The sequence below is a fragment of the Apus apus genome, chromosome 8, assembly GCF_020740795.1.
Source record: "Apus apus isolate bApuApu2 chromosome 8, bApuApu2.pri.cur, whole genome shotgun sequence".
In the NCBI taxonomy this organism is placed as follows: domain Eukaryota; kingdom Metazoa; phylum Chordata; class Aves; order Apodiformes; family Apodidae; genus Apus; species Apus apus.
In genome coordinates this window covers 10,604,254-10,629,853 of record NC_067289.1, presented here as the reverse complement: position 1 = coordinate 10,629,853, position 25,600 = coordinate 10,604,254, and the positions used below count along the sequence as shown (strand labels likewise).

General features: G+C 41.4%; 1 protein-coding gene across 2 annotated transcripts in view; it reads left to right on the top strand.

Annotated features, from left to right (window-relative positions):
* PID1 (phosphotyrosine interaction domain containing 1) overlaps positions 1 to 24,085 on the top strand; it is an 81,153-nt gene extending 57,068 nt beyond the window's left edge. For both annotated transcript variants that reach the window (XM_051626719.1, XM_051626720.1), the window contains exon 3: positions 22,102 to 24,085. In XM_051626719.1, coding sequence (XP_051482679.1) covers positions 22,102 to 22,578 — 477 coding nt within the window. In that variant the 3' untranslated portion in view covers positions 22,579 to 24,085. The remainder of the gene's footprint in view (positions 1 to 22,101) is intronic.
* Positions 24,086 to 25,600: the final 1,515 nt, after the last annotated feature.

The window sequence follows — 25,600 nt, the reverse complement described above, 5'->3', positions numbered from 1 at the left end:
CCATGTGGGGTTTTTAATTTTGCCCCAAGCTCAGCCTAAATTTCTTCATTTAAAGGCATTTCACATCAAAGTCATGGGCAAATACAAATGTTTTTCTTGGTTTTTAATGATACTGCAAAACTGGCAAAACATTATTTGGCCCTGGGCCTGAGTTTCCTACCTAAGGAGAACTGCTACCAAAGTTACCTGAATTTGCAGAACTTGGTGGATAAAATAATGTTGTTTACAGAGTTGGAAATAAGCAAATGATGGAGATGTGGGAGAAAAAATTCATCAGGGAAAAGCTTCAAAGTGTTCTTGAGTCAGCTCCTGGTTTTCTAATCCCTTCTACCAATAGAGGTCTTTTTGATGCACACTAAGTGATGCTTATCAATTGAAATGGAAATCTGTTATTTACATTAGGGACTGATAGTTATCAAATAGACATCTTTGATGAAAGACTTAGACTTCAAGGAGCTCATCCCCAGCAGCTTAGCTGCAAAGCATTGAGGTTTTTGTCTCCCTGGAGCCAGAGAGGACTGAGGGTGTTCCTGAGGACACCCCATCACTGCTGTATTATCCACAGTCTGATGCATCCCAGGATTTTCCACCTTTACCAGAGTGGAATCAATCACTCTGTCAGTGCAAATTCAGTGTTTGAAGGCTAGTTGGAAGATTTGTGAGGCATTCTGATAACTGCAAGGATAAATTGCTTTCCTGCTTAGCTGGGGAATCCTTTAATTATGCTGTTGAAGGCTTTACATGGCAAGAGCAGAATACTAAAGGCAGGTAGAGCTTCAGCTTCACCATTTCCTGCAGAGCTTCTTTGGGCATGCAGTTGCTGGTGTGCAGCTCTCCTTCTAGCTTTCCTGTGGCTTGTCACCTAGGTAATTCCCCCTGCCCTCTGGCACATGGTAGGGGGATCACAGGATACATGACCACACTATGATCCACCAGTGAGTACCTTGCAGGTGGATTTGTGGACATCCAGCCAGCAGAGGCAGAATGCTGTGCTGCAGTGTGCTGAAGGGCAGTGCAGGGAGGTACCCAGGTGCAGGGCTGACTGCAAGGCGGGGTGCTGGTGGGCAGGAGAGAAGGATGTGACCTGCTAATAGCAGTTTTTTCTGGCTGGGTGTCAAAAGCTGTGCAGATCTGGTCAAATAGTGTGAGCCAGGCTTATTTCACAAAGAGTTTCCATTATTATTTAGCTGTAATGTATGCTTTTCTGAGTCATAAAATTGTTATAATCAAAATTAAGTCATCTGCCCACCTGGAAAATGCCCTAGCATTGGTTTTACAATATCCTCAGTTTTTAAATTCTTAGCCATAACTCTCCAGGGAAATCCCTGAGGAATCCCTTCAAGCCTAGTTGTGAAATTGTGGATTTTATTTATTTCTATAGGATAGGGCTCTGATTTCCCATTTTATGTACTGTATAATACAACTTCACTTACCTGTGCTGTCAGGGATGTTGGCCAGCAGAGAGATAATACAAATTTGTGGAAACAGAGATTACGACTTAGTTTTGAGAGCAGGAGGCAGCTATATTAGTTGCTATGATATAAAATGGCCCATACCAAAATGCTTAGGACTGCTGTGTGTTCTTCAGGGAGTGTATGGAAGTGAAGAGGTGGGCTTAATTGCAACTTTGTTCAGTAATTACTGACTGGCTTACATTTAGCCAAGGTGAATCAAATAAACTCTAATGATGAAACAGGGATAGGATCAATTTGTGATAGTTACAGCTTTAGTTTAACAGGTTGTCATGCATGAAATTAGTTAATAACTAATTGGTCTTTATGCTACGATAACATCTGGTTTTGTTTTCTCTGCCGACAGTTCTTGGCTTTATCCCAAAAGAGGATGCACCTTTTCTCTGGCAATCAGTTGGATTTTCTAGCTGCCAAGTCACAAAGCAAGCTCATTTCAGACCTTAGATTTCTAGCTATGAATCCCAAGTAGTTCAGATGATTTCGAAGTAGTTATTTCATATATGTCTGCGTATATATCTGATGGAAAGATTCATCTTATCATCCCATGAGAAGCGATTTGTCCATCTACCCATATATTGTACCATATGAGCTAATCTAGGCAATGGAAGTTTTATCTGTTTCAGTGCAGACTTAGGAAATGATTACTCCTGTGATTTTTTTTATTTTTTTTATTATTTTTTTTTTAGTTATCTTTCTCTCTGACTTTCCCTCGGGCATCCAAGTACTATCTCTCTAGAGGACATTTCAGCAGCAGACATTAGGAATGGGGAAAGAGTCACATGATATGGGTCATTAAATTGTGATAAAGAAAAAATATTACAAACTAGAGCTGTCTCAGAACAGGAACCACCTACTGTGAATTTTCAGGATTTTTGTTTGCTTTTGGTAAATGTCTGGTTCTCTGTAAATGGGATGTTGAAGAATGAGCTGCTGAATGGGCATTGTGCACTTTCACAACCAGTAAAATCTTAAATCATGTCCCAGAAGTGGCTGAAATGTCCCTGTTTTGTTCCTTCCCCATTTTTACTCATCTTAGGTTTCTCACCTATGAATATACTAGCTACATTTGGGTGGGAAGGAAGTACTGTATTTGCAGCTTCTTTTGACCACCATCTTCATTTCCTAGAGGGGAGGGGGAAAAACAAACAAACCAACAAAAAACCCAACCAACCAACCAAACCAAAACAGAACAAAAAACCCAAACCTTTTGCAGTTTCTGCTGCTATTTCTGCTGATTTGGGAAGGCTGTCATGTGGAGGGTAGAGCTGCATCCAGTCCCAATTTGAGGCTGCTCAGAGATGTTTGAGGTGGTGGCTGCGTCATGTCCTGGGGGGCAAAAATGTAGGTGGCTTATTTGCAAATGAAGTTGAGGAGCAGTTTAAGCAGAAGCTGGATTATGGCAGCCTGTTTTCCAAAGCTGAGCCCTGCTGTGACAGATGCAGCCCAGTGTGTGCTGGGTGCGCGTGCTCCATCTCGCACGGCCGGAGCAGCCTTGGCAAGGCACGTTCCTTGCAGCTTGTAAATATTCAAGGAGTCCTGTTGGAGAGTAAGCTCTGTCAAGGGCCTTCTGCTTATAATAAGTCACAAAATGAAATGTTTGCTATTACACAAAAGCACGTGGTAGGTTCTTGTGCTTAAGCCCTTTGCTGAAGCTGTATGAAAAGCATAAGGAACTGGTGAGCTCAGGTGGGTGCTGCTTGTTGGGCACTTGACCAGTTCAGCACAGCTTTCTGTCCTCATGGCAGTGGGCTCTCTGAGCTTGTCCTAGCCAGCCAGTGTCCTCTTCAAGCATGAAACGGGTTGAACTTCAGAAACAGTGCAACTAACTCAGGAGATTGTAAGTAAGTTACCAAATTTTTGTAGTGTTACTCAAACTTTTTCTTATTCTCTGAAGGACCGAAGATGTGGGTCATGCATAAACTAATTTTATCCATCTTTTCTTTTACCAACTGCCTGCTGGGTGGTGCCTGTGCTGAACATGAGTGCTACTGCTGGTCACTGCTGCTTCAAAGAAGCAGCAAGTAGGAACACAAAAATCCCTGTTGCATCTTGTTGTCTGGGAGGCAGCTGAGTAAGAGGAAGCAGAGGTTGTCTGCTGGTACAGGGAGTGCTTTGCCCTCAAGACTGACTGGATCAGAGTGTTGAAAGTTCAGCTCTGGCTTGGAGTTATGAGGTACTGCAAGTAAATAAATAGTAATTTATTGTCCTGTGATAGTGTGCAAGTGGTACTGTAATGAGATGCTCCCAGCTTGACAAGCCACTGTTTGCATGCCCCTCCTTAGGTTCTGATTCCTTCTCTCTTTAAAGTAAGCATGTTGGCTTATGTGGAGAAATTGATTGTTTAGGTTAAAAGAGATAAGTACAAGATCCCCAGTGCTGCAAGATCCAAAGCTACCCATGAGGATGGGTTACGGGTCCCTCTCTGTGCTCAGTGCATGGAGGACATGCTTGCTGCGTCCTGGCTCTGGAGCTGCTGTTTTTGCATGAGAGGTAAAAGATTCGGCTTTTAGACTTGGGGGTTCTCCAGTTCACCAAGGGTGTGTTGACGGTTGCCGAAGTCCTATGACTAGAGTTCATATGAAAAAGAAAAATATGTCTTGTTGTGTTAGGCTGTCATATAAGCAACTGCAGAATGATTGTTTTTGAACCTAGTATATCCCAAACTGTAGACTCTGTGAGACTACTTTGTTGGGTTGTATGTCCGCTTGACTGGTGTTGGATAGGTGTCCACTACAACCACTGAGTGGCTCTCCAAACCCAGCAATCTGACAGGGGAAGGGTCTGTTTCTGCCATCAGGTTGCAAGGATCTAAAATACAATTATATGCAAGTGTGTAGACACCACTGAATCAAATTGAATTGCTGAAGGTTAAATTACTATCTTCAGAAATGTTTTTATAATATCCAGCCTGACATTATCCCAGTACAATATAAATATCACATTTGATTAGCTGTCAAGCAGCAACAAAAATAAGCCAACATTTTCCCATCATTTTTACTCCAGAAAAATAGTAGGAGGAATCACAAAAAATAGCTGGTTGCCAAAGGTGCATTAACATTTAAAAATATCAGTTGAAAATGCTTTTTGGTTGAGTTTCTGGAATATTTTTTTGCAGAAGGTGCTGCTATGAAGAGTGCTGGTATTGGAGGCAGAAGTCCAAGCTGCAGCATCCATTGCTGGATGTAACATATTGCTGTCTGGGTAGTGCTATTTTTCATCCAGCTTTAATGTTGCTTCCAAGATTCATTTTGACACTTTGAGATGGCATTGTGCATACAGCACCAAAACCTCCCCGTAGCAAGCCCAAGATTTGTTTTTTAATCAAGCAAAATTTGAATAAAACATCACATTTAGTTGACCTTGTTGGCAAGACCATTTGTGAGCAACTGGCTGTATCCATATTTTTAAATTAAGGTATTATGGGTCAAGCAAACCTCTGGTGTGAAACCAATTCAAGCTACCCCAAATTTTAATATGGTCCTGTGTTCTGGAATTCAGGCAATGCAATATTTAAAACATTATTCAGTGTCATAACAAATCATCCATCATATTTTGTGGATCTGGAATTGCTTATAACCATTTTTATTACCATGAACAGTTTCTAGTTCATATTATAATTACTATTCGTACTACATGACATCAATCTAATTCTCTTTTGTGTGATTAATGGATAACTCCAGTCTACTGTTTTACATATGTAACTGTGAAGGCAGCAGTTAGAAGAGGAATTTTAGCAATATTTCTGAGTAAATGCACTAGATAGAGCTCCAGTTTCTAATGAAGACAGGATATCTCTGCGGCTAAGAAAGAATTACAATTGTCTCTGCACATCTGTCACAGCATTGTTAAGTTTAATGACTGTTTTTGAAAACGAGGGAAAAATTGGTCCCATCCATTGCAGGTCACTTTCTTGTTTCACATGATGCCTGAGGGGATCCTGCAGCCTGAGTGGAGAAACAATTGCAGCTCCACTGACACCTGCGTGGCTGCAGGTCTGCACTGGGCACAGACATCACCCACCTTTCTCTAAATAGTCTTTTAAATGTCCGCTTCCAGTGATGGACGCCGTATCAGAACAGAACTGAAATTTCAGTTTCAGAATTCTTTCTTACAGTTTTGTGTTTTGTTTTGTTCGGGTTCTTTTGGTGCGTGTTGGTTGGTTTCTTTGTTTTTTGTTTGTTTGGGTTTGTTTTGTTTTTTTTTTTTAATCTACAGATGCCAATTATACTTTCCATTGACTTGATGTTTTCAGGAATCTTTGATTCTTTTCAAGTTATATCAGTTCATCTCACAAGTGACTTTGACTACATATGTGGCTGTCTTGTGACATTTAATACTCTAGGGAGTAGTATGCAAACACTTTAAGAACAAAATCTTTATATGCTTTCTGGTTTTTATTCAAGTTGCAAAAGCAGCCATTACTTTATAGGCTATTTTTAAATTAAGATAAAATTAAACATTATCAGGTGCAGTTATAATATTTTATAAGGGATTTGTACTGCTTTTTGAACTGCATTCTTAATGACTGATAATTGCACTCATTTTGGAAATGTGATGTTCCGTTTTCCTTCTAAGTAGCAATGGACTGTCATTGGAAAATGTATGACTAATTTCTCTTGAGTTTTTGTTCTTGAACCTGATTTCCAGCAGTGATTTGGAGGTTGAAAGAGGCATTCAGGAAGTTAAGCCAAACATTTGGGAACCTTTAGTACTCCACCCCTGTAATCTGGTGGACTCCTTCCACCTCTTTATTACCAGTTTCCATTGGTCGTGTTTTATAGTTACACAACAGAAACATAAATTGACATTTTAGCATATATTTATGTTTTAGCATTTATTGTGTATCTGTTAGGCAATGCTGATACTTGATCACTCTGGATTTGTTTTGTTGTTTGTTGTTTTTTTTAAAGAAACAAACAAAAGGTCTCATTCCCTGCCACTGATCTGGTAGAGGTGCTCAGACCCCAGAAGCACCTCTGAAGGAGCAGTTGCTGCTCCAGCCCATATCCTGGTGCCTGAGGAGCACTGCCAGCTGGTTCTGGGAGACAGGACAACAGTGTGTGAACTCCATCTCTTGCTTTTTGGGTAAGCACCCTGCTCACCATCCAGGAGACAGGCTGGGTACAGGGCTACCCTTACTCTGCTCTAGTCTAGGCTACATGTCAAGGTCTTTAAGCGTTATGAAAGCTGCTGTGTGTGTCTTTACTCATCTACATGAAAAGATTTGTGTTAGTGTCTTGTTGATTCTCGCAGAATTTTTCTAGGCCTAAGATGATGGTTGTGCCATCTGTCAAAGCCCAGAGCTTTTCCACACTTGCAGGACGCCCTTGGGTACAAATTTCTGTTCTGCTTTTTTGGAGTGGTGTGTATTTACTTCATTTTGATTTTTAAAAAAGTCGGTGTCTGAAGGTGGCAGTGTAGTTGCTGGAATTGGAGAACACAAGCAAGGTGAAACCTGTGCTTGCCATTGTATCCTTGATTTAATTAGTTCAAATGCAAGATCTTGGCTAAACCTGACAGTTGTGTAATATTTTTTAAAGTGTTAGAAGGTGTGAAGGACATTGTCTCCTTTGCCTAAAGCATAAAGGAAAAAGGCTATTTACCTTTTAAAAAGAAACTCCAGAGCAATTTGTACTTTACATAAAAGAGAAATGTTTGGTTTCCTGATCTCTTCCAGACAGTTTTTAATACAGTCCAAACCCAATCCGTAAGTAGTAGCCAAAGTGATTTTTGCCATCTCTCAAGTTCCTAATCGTGTTGGTTAGATATTTTCCAAAGTGCAGCAGCCTCATACAGTGGAGAGTAGATTTTGCTTTGGCGTGGGGTACCGTACCGTCGTCCTCTTGGGCTACCTCCAGCAGAGCACAGGTGGTAGCTCCGCTGGGATCTCACAGCTGCTCTGTTTTTATTAGCCTTTGTGGCTGGTATTCTGTATGGTATGACCCACCCCTCAGATGCACTTTCTTTGGACCACTCCATGGAATTTTTTGTTCACCTTCTAAAATTTCTTTTCAATATCTTAAATGAAATATGTCTGGGTAAACCTTTCGGTGTTCATTCTAATCACTGATTTATTATCAGATTAACTCCATTTCAGTGGTATAAGGAGTCTCAGAATGTCCTTATATATTACCCAGGGACATCCATGCACTTCCCTGTGAAAGGTGTATTCTGGTTTGTGATCCATCCTGGAAACAGCTGCAGAGCCAGCAAGAGCATTCTTGGGGTCATCTCATGACTCTTTCCCTGTTCTCACTTTTCTGGTCTTCCTTATATAAAGTTCCCACTTGCTGTGGTTTTCATAGCTTTCACACCCTGTCCGGATTCTGTCCTGAGCAGATATAGCTCATAGCCATTCCCATCACCTGGCTGGTGGGGCACTTGTCTGTGGCCAGGATTGCTTTTCCCTGGGAGGGTGGGAAGGAAGGAGAGCAAATGGCAGGCAACAAAAAAGGCAGATGCAAGAAAGTAGTGAAGTTACATTGCTTCATGAAGACCTCTCCTTTTTATTTGCTGATTCTTGGGTGTTTTTGTGGCCAGGACCTGCTCTGCAAAGTAAGCCAGGAGTGTGGCAGATGTGGTGGTGTAGAGGCAGTGCTACCCCCTGCTGTTGGGAGACACCTCTTCTAATGACACTGTGCTGTGAATGAGTGTCACCGTTTGACTCAGGTCCGACAACAATGCTCTTGATCCCCTCTCCCTCCCACCCAGGTAGGGAAGGAGAGAGAAAAAGAGAGAGACTTGGCTGGGTTGAAAACTAAACTACACAGCTTTAATTAAACACTAATGATATAAGAAAATATATACAATTATATACAAATATGTTCAGATATGGGCAAAAGCCTCTCGCCTCCCCCCACCCCCAGCAAATCCCACAGCATCTCCTGAGCTGCGAACAGTCCCGAAGAATTCTGGAGCTGCTGGAGAAAGCAGAGAGTGATGAGGGTCAGGAGAGCTTGAGCCCGGGGGCTGATGGTGATAGATAGACAGAGTCCTCCCTGGATGCTGGCCATGGATGGAAGAAAAGGGAAGAAGAAGCAGGAAGGAAGTTGTCTTCTGTGATCTCTGACCTTCCTCTGAGCTTATGTGGATATATGGAATGGAATATCTGTCTGAGCCGGCAGAGTAAAGGTGCGACCTTGAAAACCCAGCAGTTAGAAAAACATTGCTCTCTTATCAGCCTTTGTTAGAACACACTGGTGCTAGTTAGAAGAAAGCTTATTGAAGGAAAAAAAAATCAGTAAAAGGAAAATTGGCTTCATCCTGGCTCAAACCAGGACAATGAGACAGTGTCCCCAGTGCTGCAATCATTGGAAAACTGTGTCTCTTTTTGCAAGAGTAGCACTCTGAGTGTAGCTGCTACAGCCCAATTTCTATTTCCATTAATTACACTGCAGCCTCATAAATTGCCCTTGCAGTTTGCCTCTGTAAAACTGTTCATCATCTCCTCTTCTAAACTCTGGAGCTGGGGTACACAGGGACATGAAGGCAGCTGCTGTTTGTATTTTAACGATACAGCTTGCTAAATGCTCCTTTGAGAAGAAAGGTGTCATAAATAATTAAATGGAATTATTTGGTAGTACATATGAATGTATATCATACCCTGTTAGAACAGCATAGTGTCACTTCATGCATGCAGATAGGAAGCTGTCTGTGCACACAGCTGAACAATTTGGGATCGTAGGAACCTGAGGCTGTGACAGGCATGACGATATGATGCATTCCTGCCGTTCCTGGGTGTTGGTGAGTTCATCCCTGGAAGGGCTGTGCTCCAGTTCCCTTGTGCATATTGTGTGATCTTGCTGCCATGGGAGGGACTGCCCTGTTCTTGCTGTGTCTGTTTTAAATGTGGAGATTTTTATAATCTCTCTTTGGTGCTTTTGTGAGAAGGGAGATACATTTGTTTTGTATCTACTTTTTAAAAATGAAAAGAAAAACCTTGCTAATGACAAAACATGAAAACGAATTATAACCTGTGTTGTCTGCCATTGTCTGCCATAGTACTTAGTTTTTCAGGTGGAGACTAACCTCTTTTTCAGCTTTTTCTCCTTGGGAAAGAAAAGATAAACAAGATCCCCCAAAGAAACATCATGTGTTGGCTGCCCTTGCCTGGAGTAAGAAACACTGGAGGTTTTTTGGGGTATTTTTGTGGTTGTTGTTTTTTTGTTGTTGTGGTGTTTTTTTTTCCTGTGTTGTTTTTTTTGTCGTTGTTTTTGTGAGTTTCTTGTTGAATCAGGATGTTTTCATGCAGATAAGATTCCCTCACAGGAATAGCTAGGTTGACCTGTTCTGATTTGATTTTTGCATACATGGCTTGAACTTTAATGCTGTTTGTTGGTTTGCACTGCAATTAATAATCTTCTACTTGGTTTCTGCCTAGCAGGAAATATTATCTTGTTTTAATGAAGAGGCAGCAGAGGAAAAAAGTGGATGTCTAGAGACAGATGATAGGGGACAAATAATATAGCATGTGCTTCTACTGTCAATATCTACATTTGTAATGTAAATTAAATCTAAAGTAAATTCTGTGTTACCCAAAATGCTGTTTTCTCTCGATTGTGCTTTCATATTTAAGCTCACGAATAATTAAACCTAAAATATATTTAATTTTCTATTAAAAGTATTTAACCAAAATAATAACAGCTTTGTTAGGAAACCAGACTGTTAGGACAGACTTAGCAAGGGCTCTGACTTGGTGTGTGAAAGTACATCTGTCTCACACCAGCATTGTATCAGGCTCCCTAAGAACAGGAGTGCTTTGGCTTTGCTTGCTTCAGCCTAGATGGGGAAAGCTACAGAATTTTAAAAGATAAGTAATTCCTCATTTGTTAGTGCACACACTGATCTCTCTTGCCAAACTTCTGTCTGTGTTTCTAGATACTGGAAGAGTGGTCAGCTTTTCTTAAAATGCTCGACACGTGTTTCTGTCTGTGCTCTTTAAAAATCTCTCTGCCAATATCTCAAAGCAAAGGGAGAGAGAACACTTTAAACACATGGGCTTTCTTGAAATGCCTTGAAATATTTGGTTCCTGCTGTTAGGGGAAGAGAAACCTTCCCCTGTGGGCAGTTTATTCCAGCCTTGGCCATTGTTTTGTCAGTTCAGACCTTGCTTCTTTATTCTTCCCTTCCTGTCTGATACTGGAACGTGCTGGAGAAAGTATTATGCACTAGTTGGACTCTTCATTTGATATGATCAAGAACTATTAAGCTCTTTAAAAGATCTGCTTATTCTGCTAAATAATTTTAATAACTCTTTGGAAAATTGTAAGCATAGGATGATGATAAATGGCTTAGACTAAGTATTTACCTGTTGCAGAGCTGTGAAACACATTGTTAATGGAAAGTGTTTAAGTACTTGTTTATATGGAACACAATAATCAGACTTCTGAGATACTTATCAGATATATATTGCAGTCATAGTTAGCAGTATGGTAACTTTTGGATGGTGAGACCTCATTGAGCTGCTTATGCTATGGAGTGGCCTGTGCTTTGTGGGATGGATATCTTTTGCTTAGAGACAATGTCATAGGCAGCCTGTAATCTTCTTTGCTTTGGGAAGGTGTGTTCTGGAGTCATGCTGAAGAGCCATTTCAGGGAGTTATTGTTGCTTTACCCAGAACTGACCCTCTGTCTCCAGGTAGGTCAAGCAGCAACTGGAGTAAAGTTGTCTGAGCCTCAGAGGCAAAGCACCCGGTAGGTTCTCTGGTCCCTACAGCTTGGCTGTGTAGTCCCAGTGACTGCCAGGCTGTGAAGCAGAGGACAGAAAATAGGAATGGGTAGAGCTGCTCTTGTATTTCTTTTACCCTAGCTTCTCCCAAAGCAATGTAGGCTATGGAGAGTAGATGAATGTGATGCTTTGCAGGTTGAGTGTTTGCTCTGAATCAGTATTGATCCCACTGTTGTGTTTTGCTAATGTATCTTTATATCCTTTCTTTCTTACTTTTCATACAAATACAGAAACCCTCTGCAAATATAAATTGGAGCAATTTTTTAACTCCAGATGGCAGTTTTGGTTGGCTGCAAATTGCAAGACTGGGGCCTTTTTGTAATGTTATCGATTCTTATATTTTTACTGCAGGTATTTATTGTTGCACGAAGACAAGAAGTTCAAGAAAAACAGTGAAAGGATTATTTATTTCCATCACAAGTAGTTTATATTTTTTCCCTCAAAATCTAAAATTTGCATTGATTTCTCCTGCATCAGACATATCAACAGCAAGGGCTATTCACTATAGATTTTTTCTTTGCAATGTCAACTTCAGGGCCAGTGGAAACTATGAAAACAAGTTTTCTACTGTTTGTAGAAGCTTGACCCCCATAATAGCAGAGAGGTGAACTGTCGATATGAAGGAAGCTCCTAGGATTTTGCTGTCCAGCTGGTGTGAATTGTGATTGGGTCTGACCTGCATCCATCTGAATTGTGCTGGGGGCAAGCTGCTGTAATAGATTATCTAAACTGCAGCAGTGATAAGTAGAGCTGTCCCCAGAGAAGAGGACCTTTCCCACCCTCCCCTTCTTTCCTCCAGACAGTCTTCCACTTTGGATTGCTGCCTTCCAGGCTCTCCAAACCAAGGCTTGGTCTTTCATTTTGGCTGAAATTAACACCATAGAAGTATCTGTGTCTCAATTTTCGTTCTAGGTGGTTAAGGACTGTTCTTTCTGGCTGCTATGTAGGCTCATTGGCTTAGAGCTGATGCTCTTGGTGATGCTGTGGTTAAATTAGCCAGAAAAGGAGGGAGGGTCCTTCTATGTCACTCTGCAAGACATTTTGCTGCCTGGAGGAATCCCCAGGAGATGAACCTCTCTTGAGGCATGAATACCCAGTTTACTGGATGCTCACGGGGGCTAAGGATTGCTTTCAGATCTTTCTGTGCTGGCTGGAAAGACATTATCGAAATGAAAGTGACTGTATTGAAGGCACAGGCAATCACTAAATCCATTGTGAGAACAGGACCTTGGGGACACTGTGAACTGTGGCTTTGAAATTAATCCAAAGCTGTATGGTACCATTGTCTTCTATCATTACCCTCTATGGGACGTATTTGTTCTTTTAAATTTTTTATTTAGTCTGCTAACATACTGTTGCATTCTTGAGTGGGAAATTTCTGGTTCAGTTGTGATATAGTCTCATAAACCTTAGAGGCAGTGACTTTGTACTCTTTCTGTGTGTGCAGAGCCCGAGTTGCTATGGCCCTGATCCAGAATTTGGTAACGCAAACATAAATGATGAATCAGGCATATTTATCTAAGGGCTCAATTAGCAATAAAAAGAGTTGTTTAACTATATTTTCTGTTTACTAATGTATTTAGTGCTTTTTATTAAGTTGAAATATGCAAGGTCTGTTTTTTATTGCTGCAATGTAAGAGCTCCATCCCAGTGTAGGCACTGTATATTTTCTTCAGCCTTCAAATAAGACTTTTCCCAGAGATGCTAAAACTTCAGACCTGGGAAGATCTCAAAGGGTTTTGTGAAGTCATAGATGCATTTCACATAGTGATACATGAAGGAGGTGTAAAACTTGATGATGATGAGCCTTCATAGGAGCCTTTGAAGATGCGGGTGTAATTACATTTATATGGGGTGTGATACTTTCGTGTTCTGCTGTTCTCTTCATGGAATGGGTTTCATTTGCAGTGTGTGGAGGACAGAAGTAAGTACTGCTGTTCTTTTATATACATGCATACATATATATATATATGTATGTTTTTTAGCTATCATTATTTTTCTTGTTCTTTCTGCGATGTAGCCCTGGCACTTCTCTTGAAATACAAATCCAATTTGTAGTCATCCTTGGTGGTCTTTGAAGCTGGCTCCCTACCCTTTTGCTCTTAATTTCAGGTGTTGTCAAGTTGTGCCAGGAAGCAAGTGCAGTTGAGATATTTGGTCTCTAGAACTGAATGTCTTAGTAACGCGGGCTTTGTTCAGTTTTATTACTTGGCATCTTCTTTTAAAAGGAAGAACTAAAGGGGAAATACAAAGCTCTCATGGGGAATGCTCAAAGAAGGGAACCTTGAGGACAGATCTCTTAGCCGTAAAGGATCCTGAAAAACATGCACTCTGCAAGCCTTTCTGGGAGTACTTCAGTGCCTAAAGTCTTGGAGAGTATGTAAAATGCACATGCCTGGATGGAAATCGTGGTCCAAGTTACATAGCCATCCCCACACTTGCTTTTTGTATGCTCCGTTAAGTCCAATTGGAGAAGTTTTGTGGGACTGATGCCAAAGTGAGCTTTCTGTTGGTTGGAAAGGGAACAAAGTAAAAGCAAACAGCTAGTTTCCCCCCTCTGCCAAGGGACTCCTTCCCTCTGCTTCGAGACAACAGTTGTGAGGAGCCCAGGGCTGAAAAGCTTTCTGAAATATGATGGGTTACTTAATCAGATTTCCATGCTTGGGTTCAACCTCATGTAGATAAGGAATGTGTAGGGTAAAAAGCTTGTGTGTAATTTGAATATAAACATGAAGGTGGATGTCTGTTTGCTGGGAGATCACAATTGTAAAAACTTACACCACTTTCTCCTTGTAGAAGGGACATTCTCACAGTGAAGGTTTTGAGGTGGCAGAGGAGAGGTTTTGGAAGGACTTTGTGTGAAGGGAACTCCAAGTAACTGCAGTGTGGGTTGGTTTTCTTCTCACTTTCCTGGCTGCCTCCACATCTCTCCTTGTCCTGAGAACACTCCTGAAGGACAATGGGAAATGAACTGGCTTATCCAATAATTAATTTCAATCCAGTGCACAGAGAAAGAAAGTTATGTGAGGCAATGAAAGGAGACAAAGGAGGAAAGTGAGCTGAATAGCAACATAAAGAAATTATTGTGGAACAAAGGTAATCATCAACTTGTAGAGTAGGGTATGTTGAGGTTATGTATATGTTCACTCAGTTATGTCTTGCACTACATTTTTAAATCACTGCTAAAATGAAATTGAAGTCTTGAGTTTTAAATATTGCAGCGTAAATCTTCCACTCACACCAGGACCCAAGTGTCTCCAAAGGCAGGCAAGCTGCTGTTTGCTAGTTCCAGTTGATTTCATTTCAGAGTTGTCTCTGCAAGCCAAACCACAAAAAGAGCTTCTTGTCCAGTGGAAAATGAAATGCAAACGGTGATCCTTTTGTCGCGAACAGGAGGTTGCAGGGAGCAGAGCTGGCTCTTGCTGAGGTTGTGTTTGGGCTTGGTTAACCACTTTGCCAATTAGGCAGAGACTCCTGGTCTTAGACCTCTTAGGTCTAACTGAGGACAGGAGTATAATACCCAGGGAAGTTTTTTAAGAGGCTTGTTGAGCAGCAGCCTGATGTGATGGAAGGTGAAAAGTTTGGACTGTTGCATTTCTCAGGGTCATGTTTCCGAAGGGGAGTTCAGCTCACTTTCTTATTCATTCTACAATGGCCACTTGGCCTCTGGAACCAGTGGAGTTTTTCTTGTTTGATTTTGTTCATCTCAGAGTTTACAAATTAAGCCGTGAAGGGTAAATTTTTTGTCTGCTGGTACATTTATTTACTAAATTTTAGACTCTCCAAATGTAAATGTTTTTTCCTGCCTCTCCCCCAGGCAGTGTGGTTGGTGTCTGTGATGGGGCTGGTCACACAGGGCTCAGCTCCTGTGGCCACTGTGGACAGAGGTTTTTGTCTTCTTGCTCCCCTCCCCAGGAGGCCTGGCAGAACTCTGCTCTGGGAGGACTGGGGTTTTATTTGGCCAGGAAGAGGGACTCTGGGATATCTGTGCTCTCTCTCAGAGTTGGGGCAGGATCTCAGAGTTCTGCCCTGTGCATCCGCAGTCCCTGGACTGTTTGTCCTGCTCAGTGTCTGAGGAATGAGAGGTCCTTACTGGGTTAGGGAAGGAGCAGCTGCTGACCAATGCTTGTTTTTCCAAAGAAGTTCTGAAGGTGTAAAGAGTTGAATGCATTTCTTGCTGAGCTTGTTTATTATTTTTTGGGCTTGAGGTGGAATTTTAGCATTGTTTTAAGAATTGGGTTCACCTTTGGTCCCACTAAAGGTATCAGATGCTGGCTGAAGTCTTACTGACACTTCCATTTTTTTTCTGGAGCTACTCTTTGATTCCTTGGAATAAATCAGACATTAACTACTGATCTTTTTTCCCCTCCCTCCTAAACTGGTGGGCAGCTGTCAGAGTCAATGGTTATTTTCCATTAGGCGGTTGCCCAGCTCAATCTCTTTTCCCTCTGAATTTTGTCTCCAAAATAAAACAGATCTTCACATACTTCTGTAAGCCACATTACTGCATTTGCTGAGTATTTCTGTGTGCTGAAGGAGCTCCACAGTTCCCACAAAGAGCCTCATGTTTGTGCTGTGAAGGCTTTGGCTGGACAGCGGGCAGTGTGGGTGAGGAAGGACTGACAGGCACAGGGAAACTGTGCAGCCTTTTTCCTTAGCTGAGTTAGTCTGTTGGGTCTTAAGCAAACGTTGCCTGAATGCAGTCCATGCTATTTGCTCAGTCATCCAGTGGAATGTCTGGGATATTTTTGTTTTTCTTCCAGAGCCAAAAATCTGCTTCTAAATTCAGAAGCTGCCAGCCTGAGGCAGAGTCACTGTGCCTGAGGGAGAGGAGAGGAGAGCTGCTGTGGCAGTGCGGCCAAATGGGCACCCTGGCCGGCATGGAGCTCCCTCTGCACTAGGCCTGGGGGTGTTAATTAAACTTGTTGCAAATTGCTCTACAGCTGAATTTGCTTTTCCTGAAGTGAAAGGCGTGCCGTGGCTGCCTGAGCTACCGGGCAGCTCTCTGCAGGCCTGTCCCACTCATATCCCAGTTCGACTGTAGATAAAAAAAATCCAGTTTCAGCACTCAAAGCTGTGCAACCCTCTGGTGTGTCCTGACCCTCCTCAGCCACCCAGTAAGGGAGGCACCGTGGGCTTTGTGCACGTTGCCGTTGCAGTGGAGCTCCCCAAATGCCACTTTGTCTCCTGGCCAGCTTTCCAAACACTGCACTGCATCCCCTGGCTCTGAGGGACCAACAGATGTCCTGGTGGGTCCTGCCAGGCTGCCCAGGGCTTCTCTTAGGGAGTCTTTCCAAAGCTTTGTGACCAGGGACATCCAGATTTGAGGCTAAAATAATGTTTATTTTAAATCACAGATTGTAAAAAGAGATAGTCACTAAGATTTGCATAAGATTTAAGGTTCTCTAGGGCATCCTCTGGTGACTGCAAATATGGAGAATTAATACCTGCTGGGTCAAGTTCAATGATCTATTTGTTTTAATTTTTTCATTTTCTTTGATAATTTTTTTTTTTACAAGGACCCTCATTATCTGCTGTGGAAGAAATATTTAAATTAAAGAAATAACTTAGTTAATTTTCCATATGGTCCTTTGATCATGGTTTTTAACAGGGAGAGAACCCAGAGGCCTGTGTGTATACATGTTGTTGTGCCAGACTCCTGTGCCAAGAGAGCATCTGCCCTCATGTAATGGAATAATTATGGATTTTTACAACTTGGATCTTCTTTCTTGGAACTATGATAGACTACGGACTGGGGATGGGAAACAGAGGCAGAAGAAGAAATTGGGGGCTGCACAACTTTCGGTCCCCAACTGAGGTTCATGAATTAGAAGCAGCGTGGATGGACTTACGGTCCATATGGGAGTCAGATCTGAGTCAGACTGACACATGCAGAAGCTAAGCTATTCTGTATCTTGTATGAGCTGCAAGTAAACAATATGAGGTCAATGATAAATAAAAGAATTGAGTATGGAAAATAAAGCCCCCTTATTACTTCTGACAAATGGTGCTGTTCTAGAAGTGAAAATGTCTATGGCAGCAGCTATATTGGTCTTTTAAAAGTTAATAAGCTGTTGAGCCTAGTTTTTAAAAGATAGTTTCACTGTACATTTCTGGACTGAAGGGGTTGAAATCAACAATGTCAAAATACTCAATGTTTTTGTAGTGCCTGAAAGATGACATTGATTAATCTTCATGTCCTTTGACATGAAACATCTCTACATGTCAGATGCCTGTCGCTGTGTTCTGGAAGGGCAAAGGCACAACATTTTTCTGTTGAGGACAGTTTTGTCAGATACTGACAGTGGTGTTGGCAAGTCTCTAAGGTAAGATGAGGAGCTCTTCAGAGCCTCTTGGCTTTCGCTAAAGGTTTGAATGTTTACAAGCAGAGAAGTGCTGAAACCACAAGTATATTTTATGTCATACCGGCTTGCCAGGGAGTAAAGGTTCAGATGGAAAATGCCAGTTTTCTGTAGAAAGGCTGGAAAGAATGTGGATAATTTTTAACATACACAAGAAGTTGTTGCAAGTTGTGTCTTCCAGAAATCTGTGGGAAAGATGGAATACAAAAACCAAAGGACTAAAAGTGCCATAAAGAAACATATTCCTGCACCTGGAAGAAGATGTAATATGAAATGCCTTTATTGCTTAAGATTAAGACAGTGGCATTGAGCTGGCTTTTCCATTCCCTCCATCACTTAAAATACAATGTCTAAAACAAGTAAAGGCTGCGACTGCCTGATGGTAGTTTACGTGTTACAACCAACCTGTGGCTATTCTGACTTCTGATGAGACCAGAGGCGAGGTAACGTGGCTGCTGACCTTGGTGTGCATAGGATGATGTTTGCTATAGGATATGCCATGCTGTCAGAAGTAAGTCTGGAGTAAGTTTGTCAGAGTAAGTTTCTGGAGTGCTGTTTGCTGCCAAGTGACCTCTGTTGAGTGTTTCTGAGGAAGGAGAAATGTTACTCAGTCCTGGTGAGCTTTGTCTGATGGGCAGAGCTGTGTTATCACAGCTGTGACTTTCAGCCTGAGCTGTGGCTATTGCCAGTCCTTGACAGTGATTGCTCTCTTGCTCTCCAGTTAGTCAGGCTATGCAGTTGATTCTGTTCAGGCTCTTCTTCAGTGTGTGTTTGCACATGCACATATAATAACAGTGATGATGATGTAGTTCTGTGTCCTTCACATCTGGTTCCTGTGAGTATTAAGGATGAAATACCTTTTTTTATACTTCTGCTTGCTTCACACTCATGACACACTAGTGATTTTAGTGGAAAAGTAGGAATTTTTGCCTCAAAATTATTTTCTTCTCTATCTGATAATGGAAGGAATAATTTATTCTTTGATCTTTGGGTGGCAAACTTGGGAATTGGAGAGGAAGGTACTAGAATAGCTTTATTCTAACAGTGTTTGTGGTCAGTGGTTTCTGGGCACTTAAATAAAGATGGTTGTTCTGTAAGATGTGATGAAGTTGGAGCCAAAGTGCAAGAAGCATTACTTGTGAAATAACCTTGTAACTGAGAGCTCAGGGAGAAGTGCCCTATGAATCTATCCTTTGCTGGTTTTAGTTCCTACTGGTACCATCCCTGCAATTATGCAAATGTTAATATCTAAGTTACTACATTTACCAGCTCCAGATGGATTAGTAGGTAATGGATAACACGTAGATAATATTTAATCATGCAGAAAACTTAGTTCTGAAATGGATGCTACCTTTTTTGTGTCAAATATTCAAGGTGTCTTGCCAGCCCCTCTATCCCTGTTCCGTATTTAGCAGGAGACTATGAAGTGATGAAATGCCAGACATCAGTCTTCACTAACAGCTTTAGTAATGCTACTCGTGTGAAATGCTTTTATTTGAACTAGGAAAAAATTATCATTTGTTTAAAAAGAAACACAAAATAACATTAGTAGGTGTTGATGTTTATATGTAAGACAGTACAGGAGAGACACTAAACCAGAGGTTTGTTTATTCTCCTGTGAGCTCCTTGTTGTTGTAATGTCTAAGCACCTTATAAATATTTATGAATGTTTCCTCCAAGGAAAATGAAATTTATATAATGGAGATGCAAAGTGGTGTTAAAGGAAGCAACTTTCCGAAAGTTCCTACGCAGTTGTACTCTGGCAAAACTGGGACAGTAAATCAGACCATTATGTCCCATTTTGGTAAACACGCCATCATCCCATCCTTATTAGTTACTTTTGCCGTGGCTGCTTTAAGAGTAATTCACTGGTTTTCTTTGTAAAATGCAAATACTTTATTTGTAAGGACACAGATTCTTTGCTGAAACTTCACACTTAGGCAGGCCATGCATAGATTGATGACCTACAGGGGAGTGCAGTTAGCAGTGGAGAAGGAACAGAGAGAACGTTAAATTCAATTTACACTCTGTGCGACAACCCACTCTGGTCTTGCTGGACGTATCCTGAGCATCACTTGGGACTCATCTGTGCTGAGAAGCTGATGCTCTGTGTGCTGGGGGTGAATTTGTAGCTCTGATCTTAGCAGCACTAATTTCCTGGGAAGACCCCTAATAATGCTTCTCAAGTGCAGTGTAGCTACCTTTGCTTCCCTCTCCTCTCCCATTCCTCATGCTGTTGTGGCAGGGCAGCTCACATGCTGTCAACAGCTTCCTCTTGCAGACAAGCCTGTAATGAAATGATTCCCTGCACTGCATGTGGTGCAGTAACAAGAGGTGCTTATTTCTGCATCCTCCGAGTGATAGCGGCCTCCCCCAGACAACGTCTGGGGGGACAGCATGTGGCAGTGGTGGCAGCATCTCCTGCAGCCGGGGCTTCCAAACGGTATTTGGGCAGTGACAAAGTGTGTGAGCAAGGGGTTAATTGTCTGTTCCTGTTTAAAGGCATTGTGCAAATCTCTTTGAAGTCAGTGAAGGACTTCTGTTACTGCAAAGAGCTTTGAATCTAACCCCAAACGCTCAGTTAATTTACAGGGTGTGTTAGTCTTCCATTAGCCTGCTTGGGAATAGCAAATGGCGCCGAGCAAACCTTTGGAGAATATACGGAATGTGCAAATTTGCACACTGATTTTGATCTTTTCAAAGCAATATGACTCTGGATATATGTTGAAATATCCCCCAGTATGTTGCAAGCACATAATTCTTTGGTCTTGTATGTGCTGTTTTTGTGTGTTTAGTTGGCACTATGAGCTCTGAGGTTTTATTTTAAGTTATTCTACAGTACTTTAGGGAACTCAACTCTCATCACTAATAAAATAAAATAAAGCAAAACACTGTAGGTCTTGCCTTGTTAACTGTTCTAGCTATTGTGTTTCCCACTATTCCAAAAAATATAAAGCTTTATACGATTTAACATATTCTCTGTGGAAAGCATGAATATTTATAGGCAAAGAATAAGACTTCCCATTTTGAAATGTCAGTGCTATGAAATTGCTTTTTTGGCAGGCATGATTAAGCCACATGGACTTCCAATAATGTTTTGTAAGCTTTTTTCTTAATTATGGCTTAATTTAGGCTTCAGAGTTTAACAAAACCTATGAAGCTTGCAGCAAAATATTTTTCTTGTGGAAAATTTTGTTTACATGGAATACAAATCCTGTATTCCTTGTGGGTATGGCTTTTACATGTGTTTAAATGTGGAAACCCCCTGTTTTTTTCTCTGCATTTCTTAAAGCATATACAAAATTAAAATAGCTGATACTTGGTGTTTTGTTCAGAATTTTGAAGAAATCAGTTTGAAAAATAGATGTGATTATTTTTTTTTTCCAAATGCCCTCAGTAAAATGCACATGAGGTTATAAGATATCAAGCAAGAGCCACAAGATTCTCTCATGCAGTTACAGCTACAATAAACAATTAGAAGCAATTTTGCTTTCATATAGTTGTTCTTAAGTGCACCATTCTGACAACAGCAATAAATAGAATAATCTGCATAATTGCATTTATGTGGTGTTGATCTGTCTTTTCTAGAGAAAATCCCTTTTCCCAAATAAAATACTCTTCCATTCAGCTGTAAGTGGAAGAAAACCTCTTTAGCAGCTGCACAGATTTAGGGGAATATTTCTGCAATGGCTTAATACAGAATTTTGATATGGACCTCTCAATGAATTTGATTTTTGGTGAACAAAATACAGTAAGGGCACTAAAACCACCTTGCTTTCCTGTGCAGATGTGATAACAGGATATTTACTCAAAAAAGCTAGACAGAAAAGCACAAAGATTATGTGATTAAACTAAGGTAGATTTATGACTAGATTTTTTTTTTAACAGCATATTTTCTTAAATTGATGTAATAAATATCTCAGCCCTGCTCAAACATAGAGTTTTGAACAGCTTTAAGCTATTCCTGGCTTAATACTTCAGTAGAAACAAAAAAAGTGGTGGAGAAACAGGATCATTTTGGAAAAAAAACATTCAGTTTAAAAACCTCTCCTGTGATTATGCTGACCCTCTGCTGCCTTTCATTATAAAACTGAGAATGTCTTGGTCTCCCTAATATTAATTTTTGAAATATGATAAAAATAAATCATGTTAATAAATTATAAAGGGAAAAAAAAAAGTGTTTACCATCACAACTACCAGGGGGCTGCTCCACTGGCACTTAGACTTGCTAACATGAGCTTAGAGGTACAGCCATGGGCTCTAAAGCTGGGCTTTCCAAGGCAGAGTGAAGTCTCTTGAAACTCAGAGAGGAACATTTTTACCATCTGGGTTTGAATGGTGAAGTCAACATCTGAAAAAGCAAATAGCTGGAAAGTAGTTTGAAAACTGCTTTACTGAAGAGGCTGGGGAAATTGAAAAGTTTGTGGGGAAGAAGGGGTGTGTGCTTTCATTTTCCAGATAAAGGACAGTTCCTTGGGTGGGCAGAAGGAACACTGGGACCTGCTGTCTGTGTTTCACCTATCTCTGCTCTTCTTTGCAGGTTACATATTTGGGTAAGGTTTCCACAACAGGGATGCAGTTTTTGTCAGGCTGCACAGAGAAACCGGTCATCGAATTATGGAAGAAGCACACGCTTGCCAGGGAGGATATTTACCCAGCTAATGCCCTTCTGGAAATTCGCCCTTTCCAAGTCTGGCTGCATCACCTGGACCTCAAAGGCGAGGCAACAGTCCACATGGATACCTTTCAGGTAGCACGTATAGCCTACTGCACTGCTGACCACAACGTCAGCCCAAACATCTTTGCTTGGGTCTATCGGGAGATCAATGATGACTTGTCCTACCAGATGGACTGCCATGCTGTAGAGTGTGAGAGCAAGCTGGAGGCCAAGAAGCTGGCCCATGCCATGATGGAGGCCTTTAAGAAGACTTTTCACAGCATGAAAAGTGATGGCCGGATCCACAGGAACAGCTCATCAGAGGAAGTGTCTCATGAATTTGAGTCTGATGATGGCTGACTGAACTTATCCACGGTTCAGCAAATGCAGAAATGGCCTAGGGAATGAGAGCTGATAGATGAATAAGCAGCAAATGAAATTGGGGAAAGAAAGGACTGCCAAACACTTGTTTGACCAGCTTTTTCAATCAAAACAGCAATTCAGTACCTACAGATATGCATCATTAGAGTGATTATGTTAGATTGAAACCTGCTGCTGCTGTAAAATTGAGAAAAAAGCTCCCTCCCCCATCTCTCTCACTCACCCATCACTGTCCCTTTCTCATCTCTGTAGTTCAGGTGCATACCATGAAGTAGAATAATTTCTGCTTGTCTTAAGAGACTGGTCAGACAATTGTATTAGTTGCTTCTCTGGCATTCCTAGCTGGGGGCTGATGCTGATGCACAAGAGCAAGTAGACCTGGAAAGCCCTAATGGTTCCTGAAGAATCTTTCTCCATGATGCATCACAAAAATCCTTTGACTGTACGTAGGCTAAGACAGCCATACCTAGCCTTTTAGACTAATGGCCTGTCATTCTGCAGTTAATTCACTTTTCACAGATAAAAAAATGAAAGAAGATGCTTTTATGTACACATTATATCATATGTTATTCTTTATTTTATTCATTGTACCTATTTTCTTAATATACCTGCTGCCATGTCTTTCACCCAACACCAGTAGTTGCAGTTTCAGATGATATACTGCAGGATACCAAAAAGGGGTGGGCAAAAATACTCCACGATGGCTAGAGGTACAACAAGCCAGCACCACTCTCTGTGCATTTTCCAACCTTGATGTGCTCTGCAGGAGGGAGACCCACTGGTAAGAGTTGAGGGACACATGGGTCTGTCAGTGTTAGAACTGTAACTTCTCATCAACCTCAGGTCTGAAGTGATATGAGCATGGTAACCTCTGCTTTGTGTTGCCAGTCTCCATGTTGCTGGTCAAGGGGCCCTGGTGGGATGGAGCTGGTAGTGCCTCGTTGTGCAGCTGGGGCTGCGTGACTCTAAAGATCAAAGGAAGTGGTCTCTTAGGAGTCATGTTTGAACATCTGTTCTGGTTGAGAAGCTTATGTTAAAATTCCCCTATCTTTCTTTGCTCACAGATATACAGAGTCATGCCTTTCTTAAATGCAGATGTTTAATAAAACCCAAATAAAAGGAACAAATTGTTTCACTTGATGTTTTTTTAAGGCCAAGAGCAGCTCAATAGTTTGCAAGTAATGCTGCTCCTCTACCATAATTGCAAAGTTGTATCATGTTAGGGGCACTAGGGCACCTTACAGAAGCCTTAAAAGAAAGCTAATGGAATCAGATAGCTCTGTGTCTGTGTTTTGTGGGTCTGTATGTTTGTATGTGAGAGTGTAGGTGTGAGTCCAGTGTTAAAGCATGTAGACTGAGCATGGAGATGTATTGAGGAGGGCCCACACCTCTTGAAAATATGCGTGTCTCTTTACAGGTTATGTAAACTATTCTTCAGCATAAATGCATTCCTACCTTAATAAAAAAAAATATGTTTTGAGTTAAAGCTTGAGTTTTCAGCTCTCTTTCCAAGCTCTGTGGGTTTGTTTTGTATGTGTGACTTGTGTGTTCATTTCATGTAGTGTAATGAAAAAGTTAATTGATTTCCATGTAGTATTCCATCAGTCCCCATGAGCATTGCTTCTAGTATTTTTAAATTATTTGCTTTTAAATACTTAGGTAAATAATTGCTGTAAGATTTTTTTCCTTTTTAACTTTTGTGTGTGTGGACCTGGTTTATAATATCTGCTTTGCAGAAGGTGGCAGAGATGCCCCCTTACACACACACCCCTGGCCAGCAGAAATGAACTCTGCTGAGTGGGAGCAGCATCTTCCCTGCTTACAGAAATTGCAGAGCAGCTCAGGTGTGGCCTTAGATGGTGGGATGTGGAACAAAACAGCAGGCTGGCAGCTTCCAGAACTGTTTCTGTCTGAACCTCTGGATGATCAGGTGTTTCCAAATATGGCTCTAACAGTGACTTATTTTTTTTTTTCTTCCCCAAACACATATTTGGAAGTGGAGGGTCATGTATGGGCTATATGCTGGTCAAAAGAAAAAAAAAAAAAAAATTCTCAGTCCTGCCATGTCTGTATCTGTCTTTTTGATCCAAGGCAAAACTAAGCGAAACTTCCTTCAACTCTAACAAATATTTTTCTTTTGCTCAGAGCTGTAATCATGTGTTAGTTTCTGTACTTGTTTGGATGCTCTGCTATAAATTCTGCTGTGATTCAGCGTGTGAAATCCTCTGTTCCACTCTCAGCCAGATGTTCCTGCTGACAAGGGAGAGGTTTGACTGTGAGTTCCAGCTCTTAACCAAGGGCTGCTCGAGTTTGGAGGGGGAGCAGGAAGATGCCAGCCCTCCTCAGAGGAGCTAAGGTGCCTCCTGTCTGCCCCGCAGAGGACTGTGAAGGATTATGTGGGTTTTGGATTTCCATCTCTGGAACAAACACTTGGAAATGTGGGATGTGTTCCTGCTGGGGTGTGGCTGTGATCTTTCTGACTGACACAGCTGGCCCTTCTCACCAAGTGGTGCAGGTCAGGACACAACTGGACAGAAATATTGTCATAATTTCGTTTTTAATCGTGGTCTTTCCTCTAACATGCTGGTATCTGCTGAAAAGTTCCTATCTCTCTAAGTCTCCTGCAGGTGTGGGTTATGCAAAAAATGCCTTACTTGGGGATTTTGTTGTTCACTTTTTTTTTTTTTTTTTAAAGACAGTCTACATTTCTGCATACAGTGTTGGCTGTATTTGGGAGCAACACATAGAAAGTACAGACTGAAGTGCAGACTGTTGCTGCAATGTGCTTTTCCTTACACCCTAAAGCTGTATCTTGCTGCTCCCTTTGTCACATCCGTGACTGGCAGCACCTGCCAGCAAAAGCCCTGGGCTGTGGCATTAGTCCCTTCCTTACAGTGCACAGCCACATGGTTAGCCAGAACAGGAATAATAAGGTGTGTGATTTTTAAGCTGTTTTTCCTGTAGATCATTGTCAACAGTGATGCTCCATGTCAGGGCACTG